At 41.7% G+C, this 9,027-nt stretch overlaps 1 protein-coding gene across 8 annotated transcripts in view; it reads left to right on the forward strand.

The window, feature by feature from the left end:
• The window catches only part of ANKRD31 (ankyrin repeat domain 31), a 48,246-nt gene extending 42,592 nt beyond the window's left edge, over positions 1-5,654 (forward strand). For 7 of the 8 annotated variants that reach the window (XM_053408734.1, XM_053408737.1, XM_053408739.1 and 4 more), the window contains one exon: positions 2,735-5,654. In XM_053408734.1, coding sequence (XP_053264709.1) covers positions 2,735-2,886 — 152 coding nt within the window. In that variant the 3' untranslated portion in view covers positions 2,887-5,654. Of the gene's footprint in view, positions 1-1,278; positions 1,359-2,734 lie in introns of those variants that run through there. The other variant, XM_053408736.1, reaches the window with a different exon arrangement.
• Positions 5,655-9,027: the final 3,373 nt, after the last annotated feature.

Consider the following 9,027-nt stretch of genomic DNA (forward strand, 5'->3'; position numbering starts at 1 on the left):
AACATATGGTTGCAACCTGCATCCTCTTAGAGATACTGAACATATATAACACATCTGCAGTGAATCTTCCAAAATAAAGCTTATTGCTCTTTAAATAACCCATACTAAGGATATGCATTTATTGATGGAGTGTTAAATGCTTTTGATACTGAAAGATTTAATCAGGATTTAGTTCTTAAAATGGGGAGAGCATATGGATAGTGACATACAATATTTGTTTTAACTGAGAATCTTCAGGGCATTATTGTTTTTTAAAACATCTGTCTGAGCAGAGTTTTTCGGCCTCCTCATAAGCAGCTTCCCTAAGGGTAACCTACTACGTTGCTTTTTGTAGCTAGAGGTGCTCACACTCATGTAAACTGAAGTGTGCAAACATAATATGAGAACTGTATGTTTCAGTTTTCCCAGAGAAGATGCTGTTTTGTAAGAACTGTAGAAACAGATCCAGACAATCCTATTTCTTTACTTAGAAGAGAGAGGTCTTCCATCTTAGAAAAATTGTAACCATTATGGTGGATGAATGTGTGTTTATTGTTTATTTTTTTTAAGTGTTGCATGCCATCCAAATCCCTGAGTGGTGGGAGATTCCAGGGGTTTCAGGCACTTATCCGGGGTTTGTATTTCTGTTTGGAAATGAGGCACAATGGAGACAGCAGTGTCTTCATGATATATGGTTTATTACACATACTGTATATACAACCTGGGGACGCAGGTGGCGCTGTGGGTAAAAGCCTCAGCGCCTAGGGCTTGCTGATCGAAAGGTCGGCGGTTCGAATCCCCGCGGCGGGGTGCGCTCCCGTTGCTCGGTCCCAGCGCCTGCCAACCTAGCAGTTCGAAAGCACCCCCAGGTGCAAGTAGATAAATAGGGACCGCTTACTGGCGGGAAGGTAAACGGTGTTTCCGTGTGCTGCGCTGGCTCGCCAGATGCAGCTTTGTCACGCTGGCCACGTGACCCGGAAGTGTCTCCGGACAGCGCTGGCCCCTGGCCTCTTAAGTGAGATGGGCGCACAACCCCAGAGTCTGTCAAGACTGGCCCGTACGGGCAGGGGTACCTTTACCTTTACCTTTATATACAACCTGAGCATGCGATGGAGGGGTTCGCAGCATCAACACCCCAAAAGAGTCTAATTTCTCCCATACCTGCAGCCTTGGATTCAAACATAACTCAAATATTGCTCTCAAGCGTTGCCCTCATTTTCTCTCCAGTTTGCTGCTTTACTTCTAAGTTACATCACTGCAAACTCTCAGCTCTCTCCTTTGTCTTTTTCTAACTACTAGGCAATCACCTCAACAGGAAACTAAGCTGGCTTATATTTTAACATTTGCTGGATCCAGGGATTAGAAGGGTCTCTGCACAGTGCACACAGACTACTTCCCCCCACCCTAAACTCATAACAAAAACCTCTTTAAAATTTGCTATATGATTCGACTTCAGTTGTGTTGGTACTTCAGTGTAGATTTGTATTCCTGTTTACTAGGTGACTGCTTATATTATTTGATATTTATTTGTTTGCTTTTTTGAAATTTATATACCACCGTTCATCGAAAGACCACAGGGAGATTTCCAACATAGAACATACAATAATAAATTATATATATGAAAACAGAACATAATAGCCATACAAGAATAATAATTACTGCTTTTTTTCTGGGGGTACTCAAGGGTGCACAGTACTTCCCCACGCCCACCCCCAGAAGAAAAGGCACTGGTTAAAAGTGCAGCTCTTACTGTAACTACTTCATGGTGAGTACCAGCACCCTTTTTTCTAGTGGAAAAGCACAGATAACAATATATAGTAATAAATAATACATAATGGTGCACAGTGCTTTTTTGGTTAAAAAAATGAGGTGCCAGTACTTAAATTGATAAAAGTGTCATGGGTGCCCACACAAAATGGCTGCCATGGGCAGCAAAAAAAGAGGTGCCAGGACTCCATGCCAATGAGTACTGTCACAGAAAGCAGAGGTGAAACTAGGTTTTGTTTCACCTGGATCAAAGACCCAGTTTGGCACACCCACCCACGCACATTTGCACACACGCACACACATAGGCTGGGAGCCTCCAATTACTTCGCATTTTCAGGACTGAATCCTGGATTGCAGATATGTTCTGCTATGTTCTGATGTGCCATGACTCAAATGAAACAAATCATTTTTTTGGTATCTTGGTTTGAATACTTTGTCCTTTTAATTTAGAGAAAAATGTGTTTCGGAGAATGAATAGTTAAATTGATTTTTGGGGGTAGGAAAACAAAATGCAAATGTAAAAAAAAGTTTTCCTTACAGTTTAAAATATTTTGTGCGTTTGGTTTTTTGTCGATGGATGTGCAGGTGTAAACAATACATGAATTCAGCAATTATGTCATGGTATGGCTTTATTGCTAAATAAAGAGGTATGGAGTCAATCTGATCTGAAAATCATACTTGGATTCTCTTACGTGGAAGCTCTTTCACTGTCCTTAAATGTGCAGAAAATAATTGATTTTTTTTAAGAGAGGAGGAGGAAAATATCACTCTGCACATGTGCTATGACACACTTTCCTAAATAAGTGCTGTACAAGTCCTATTGTCATGAAAACGGCAAAGTAAAAAATTGCAGTCCCCCCCAGTCAAAATGTTGCGAGCTAGCACTGGTTGTCTTAAATATCTCACCACTTAAGAAATTGGGGGTTTAAAGCATTCCTTATACTTCATGCTAGATATTTTAATTTAGTGCATTTCATCTTTCTAACAGTGGTTCCCTACCACCTTGATTCCTCAACACCATCCAGGAGATTTCTACAGTTCAACAGCAGAGTGCTAATAAAGGATGAAGAATTTATGCCAGGTCATATAATGGATCAGTACTGGAACTTCTATGTCCATTGTGAGGGTTTTGGATTTTAAACAAAAAAATAGATAAAATGTTTTCCTTCTCTATCTAGTAAAATTTAATGAGCTTGGGGAAGAGGATTGCGTTGTGTTTTTTGAGTTTTGTTATTGCACCAAATCTTTGTTAGCATCACTTTTAAAACACAAAGGGAACCTTGTTGTGTCCCAACAGATGTAAACTGTTTGAGAGCTTTTAGTAGGAGACCAGGTGGGGGGGAAAAGATTATGGGTATAGATAAGGTTGCGAACGGCTGTGTGGTTACAGTTGCTATGCACTTTGACCTTGATATGCCTCATTATGGAAAGGAAAAGTCTGATGTGGATGAGATGGCTGAAATAAAAAAAATGGTCAGGATGGCACCTGTTATTACTGAAGCACAGACTGACAGAAAATTAAGAGCATTTCAGGTGAAACAGGTGGTGAGTTGTGGCCTGAGCTCCAGCCTCTGGGTCACCAATGAAAGTTTAGTCTGGTTATCTTAGGCAAGGTTGAATCAAATTGTCAGCATCTGCCAATTTTGATATGTCAGCCCTAATTAAAGGACAGGGAATAAATGATTATCTCTAAAGAGTCCTACACTGTTGTTGTTTTTCAATGGAAGACTCTTTCAGACTCAGAATCTAATTCTAAGAAAGCAAACCTTACAATACGGGCCTGAAAATTGTGCTCACCTCTGTTTATACACACCCACACAGCCAATAAAGGATAATTGGTTTCAGTTACTTTTGTGGCTAATGTTTGCTGTTAGTGAAAGTTTTTGTAATGCAACCTGAAATCTCATTTTCCCTCAAACTTCCATTTGTAGCAGGATGAAGCTGTCTTATTTACATTTCCTATCATGGAGCCATATTTAGCTCTTTTATAAGGGGACAAATCTTAAACAGCTTTCAATGGAGCTCCACAACTAAGTTACAACATTTTGAACCTCCATTTGAATCCCATCTGTGTGAACACACCATACAGTGAAGATTTAGAGAGCTTTCTTTTTCTTTTAATTTAAAGGAAGTAATTCCTTTGGGAATTTTTCACATGGAGCTGGTCCCAGTGTAAAGCTATTCATGGTATTGTGCGGTCTCTCTCCCCTTCCATGTCTTACAGAAAGTTGCTAGGATTAGCTGTGATTAGTGTTGGTGACACGTAACATAGCTGTGGTTAAGGGCTGTTGGAGAATTAGTATGAGAGCAGGGGAGGCTTTAGAGAAGAAAGTGTTTCACAACCTCCTCCCAATATCCTAGTCACCATAAAGTGATTGCAGTCTTTGCACTGGCCCAGTGAGATATAAAAACCCCCACACTTATTGGATTACATAAAATATCAGTATTTTATGAAATGCAGTATTTTGAAATACACAGAGGTGAAGGCTTAATTATCAGTGTCATTCAGAAATATCCACGGGCATTCAAATACAAGGCGAAAATACTTTTTAATCATTTTGATTATAATCTCTTTGAGCTTTTAAACCCGGGAGCTACTTTATACTGTGCAGTATCTTCTGGGGGAGGGATGGTGTTTGTCTTACATGTGAATTATTTCCTACTTCTTTGCTAGGGTATCTGTAGCAGATACAGCTGCCATAGCCAGAGTTGAAAATGTTTTGGGGCTCTTTCATGTCAGATTAAACAACATTTTAAAGATGCAGGATGAGATTCCTTGTTAACTCATTTTGCTGAATTGCTATCAGCCACATATGGAAGAGTTTCTCTACTGATTATCTGATTGGCATATAAGCTGGTGTACGGAAGTGACTGTTGACTGGCTTAGGCAAAAAAGATATTGGAGATAATAGAGAACAAAGTCTGTGGTAAGGAAAGTTAACAAAGTCAACACTTTGTTAGAAAGAGCGTCTAAGGTTTCAGATGTCCAAAACTGTCATGTAACAAAAAAGTAAACTAGTTTGATGAGTAAGGTACTTAAAACAATGCTATTTTAGTTGAATCTTATTTTTTTGGCCATTCAGCTCCTGTTGCGCTTTATTTACACTGTACTCTTGTTATAACGAACATATTGCATTACTGGTTGAAAGAGAGCAGTGATTCATATTCATCTTTTGTTGCAGGAGAATATTGTACTGCCGATGAAATGTACAAAAGATTTATCTGAATATTAGATTTACTTCACTGTTCACTCAATTTGTTGTTTATGTTGTTTTCTTTGATGTAAGGCACCTAATAAATTAGGAACATGCCAACTGCAAGGCCTTGTTGCTGCATTTTGGATTAGCTTTGTTCCTACAGGAGAACATAAAATCAAGATTTGACATGATGAGTATGAAGTAAAAGCTTTGGCTCGTAAGCTGGCTTTTCGGTACTAAAAAAGACAGACACCATTTGTTAAATATTGTTTCTTCTGTATTTGATTTACTAAAGTTTAAAATGTAATTACGTTACCTTCTCTTTTCTTTCTGAAAGGAAAAGGGGAAACTTTATTGTATAAATTTAGTAGATCGGTACAAGATTTTATGGTATGAGTGGCTGCTGTTCTGGTGGGGGATAAAATTCAGATTCAGAATATAGGAGACATGTGACTGTGTCTTAGTATGTAGAGTAGCAGTCTCTTAGCACCATGGTCCAGGATTTGTTGTTACAACTCTGACAGTGTTGATTAGTGAGACTGTTTTTCAACAGTGTCACTGTAACCACAAAATCCACTAAGTTCTAGATTTCCTTTATTAGGGGGGAAATCTAATTGACTTAATGTCTTTGTGATTTCTATTTTTATTGTGTAAGCTGCTTTGAGACACCCTAGTGCAAAAATGCAATAAATAATAAATACTGAAAAAGCATTTTTGTAATCAGTTTATTATCGCTGATCATTCAGAACACATTGTTCTCTCTTTCTTGATCACCTAGTACTCTGTTACCTGTAACTGATACACTGGAAACAAATAAAACTAGGCCGGTATCTAATACTTCCTTAAAACCAAAGTGCCTGTTTGGGCATACTATTCTACTGTACTACATTGACTATTAAAAATTATTCATGAAACATCTGAACGTATAAAGTGCCCATTGGGTGGGCAAGCTTTTTCTGTTGAGGGCCACATTTTTCAGGGGAAATCTGTTGGGGGCCACAGCCAGTGGTAGGAAGGGCCAAAACCAAAAGTGAACAGGGCCACCTCTTCTCTTTTTCTGCCATCTACTTTTTCTCTCTGACATCCCCCTTTCTCCATGTCCAGTCAGGCTCTCCAGGCCAGGGACAGATCACCTTTGCAAGAGATATGAACTGATTGCTTACAGATGACTTTTTAAATTACGCCAAGATATAAATAATGCTTGTCGCTGGTCTATCCAGTCCTGTACTTGTCTATCCTTTAACTAGCTCTCTAAGGGTGGTGCTCACATTACTGTCTTGGAGCACAGTGAGATTGTTTTTTCTTTCTTTTCTGGTGCATTTCACATCTCTCTGCCTCCAGCTGTTCATATCAGCATGGCTTCATTGGTGACAATTTCATTTCTGTTGGTGTACACACCAGGGGGTGTTTATGGGCAGGGATATCTTTACCTCATGCAAAGGTGTTCGTTCACACCTTGGCTAGAGGCAGATTAGAAGCTGCTTAAGAACTGCAGCCATGGTGAAGCTAGTTTGAGAAACAACTCATCAAACAGTATTATTTTATTGAAAAGTACAGGATACATAAGCATTTTTTACAATGTCATGTGAACACATTCAAAACCCAGCACTGGAAATGCAAAAGTGCACAGTGTGAACACAGCTTAGATCTCAGAGAAGAGATGAAGAGAAGAGATGAGCCAGCCATACTACTTAAATCCCTTGTTTGCTAGCGGCACCAGGGCTTGATTTTCTCCTGGACATGATATTGGTGGAAGTGGGGAGTCTGACTTCAGTTATACAAATGCAGCCTGAATTTAAGACCTGATCTTACATACCAGTATTTCTGCATCAAAAAAAATCTCATGTTGAAGCCTGTGAGAAGCTCTCTTTTATGAGCTTCAGTGTGCTGATGCTCAGTCTCTGTGCATGCAATGCAATGCACCCTCAAGCTTCTACCCATTTACTGAAGGGGGGGAAATACAGAAAGGGCAAGATTCAATGACATTACACTGCATGTGCATCCTGCCTCCTAGCAAAGTGGCATTTATAGGATTATCTAATTTTAGCCTCACAGCAACCGTGAAGACATATACACATTTAACTGTGGGAGTAAGCGCCATTGAGTGCAGTGGGAACAGGAAGCTGCCTTATACTGAGTCAGACTTATTAAACTAGCTCAATATTGCCCACACTGGCTGGCAGCAGCTCACCCCAGCCGGATGGGTGGGGTATAAATAATAAATTATTATTATTATTATTATTATTCTCCCAGCCTTACCTGGAGATGCCAGGGATTGGACCTGGGGCCTTTGGCATGCAAAGCAGATGCTTTACCACTGAGCTATGGAGTTTCAAAGTGATGCTGATGCTGCCAACTTCTGAGTTGACAGACAACATATGGCCCAGGGGTCAGCAAACTTTTTCAGCAGGGGGCTGGTCCACTGTCCCTCAGACCTTGTGGAGGGGGGTCGAACTATATTTTGGAGGGGGAAAAAATGAATGAATTCCTATGCCCCACAAACAACCCAGAGATGCATTTTAAATAAAAGCACACATTCTACTCATGTAAAAGCACACTGATTCCCAGACCATCTGTGGGCCGGATTTAGAAGGCGATTGAGCCGGATCTGGCCCCCGGGCCTTAGTTTGCCTACCCATGATATATGCTGTTACATCCACTACATCTTGGGTAAGGGAAAAAGCACTTCTGCTCACGAGAGGCTTAAATGCCCAACAGAGATGATAGGAAACCATTCAAGGATTTATTTTATTTTTCACGTGTTTCACTGCTCTCCCAGCTTGCATAAAAAGACCATTAAATTGTTTTTTTAAATGAATATTATAATGTGGACATAGTAAACCACATTTTATCACTCCTTCAGTAATTAAAAACCTCAGCACAAGCCCAATCAAAACAAATTATCGGTTGCTGCCAGTCTAGACAATATGCGTGATTGAGGCTGCATGCCATCAAAAGCTTTCCGAAATAATAAAAAAGGAACATTGTACTTGCTACCAAGCGCTTACAAAGTATCAGCTCTGGGGGCGGAAGGTCTCCCAGGAAGGAAAGAGGGAGCGATAACACGCCTCCTTATCATTTGTATGGGTATGTGGACAAATCCCAAGTTCCACTTTTCGTGACGAACAACATTTGCCTATGAAGTACGACGTCCTCTGGGAGGAACAGATTAAAAAGTCCAGCTTTGCATACACACACACGGAGGGCAATGGAATACTGGAAACTTTCCAAATTTGCAACTAGTGCAATTGGAAACAAGCAAGCTGATTAAAACACTCAAATAATTACTGCGCGCTCCCCCCGCCCGCGGCCACAGAGCAAAAGTTGGAGGGGCGAGAGGGGATTAACTGAGTGAGGCGACATAGCCAGCCCTCGGGATCTGCCAGCGCCTGGGTTGGATTTCCTCGCCCTCTTTCCTACTCCGCAGCCGCCGCGCGCGGCCCCTTGGAGTCTCCCAAAGTCGCCTAACCGAAACCTCGGCAGCCTTAGCGCTCTGCTTTCCCAATGGGTCCGGAGCAGTCCCGAAAGAGCGCCGGATAGCAGCGCAGGATGGATGTTCCGGAGGAGGCGCGGCGCGCTTCCCCGCCCTTTCCAAACACATAAACAACAAGGCTGGTTGGGATGGGAACGAGCTCGATATGGAGATTCGTTCCCAACCTCGGTCCCTGCCTATCTAGGTCGCCTAGACAGCAAAGAGAAAACACTTCCTGGAGGTGAAGCAGAAGCTTTAGGGGTTCGATGCCACCCAGGCTGTGGGCAGGGGGTTGGACTGGATGACCCTCGGGTGCCTTCCAGGCCGGCTCTAAACGTCTGTGATTATAACACTGCAGGAAGAAGAGGAAGACTGGCTTTAATATATAAAAAGAGAACTGTGCTCATCCTTGCGACACGTTTCCTTTATTTCGACATTTCGAGTTGGACTGGAACAGCCCTGCTCCTCCGGGCCAGCCAGGGAAGGCCCAGAGGGCTCCTCCCGCCTTTCCCTTCCCGTTTTTCCCCGTTACAGAAACAGGGGAGGGCAAAGGTTCGCGACAAAGTTCTCCAGCGCGCTTGCGGGACGCCGTAAGGGCTCCGTCCGAGCTCG

This window comes from Podarcis raffonei, chromosome 11 (genome assembly GCF_027172205.1).
Source record: "Podarcis raffonei isolate rPodRaf1 chromosome 11, rPodRaf1.pri, whole genome shotgun sequence".
In the NCBI taxonomy this organism is placed as follows: Eukaryota; Metazoa; Chordata; class Lepidosauria; order Squamata; family Lacertidae; genus Podarcis; species Podarcis raffonei.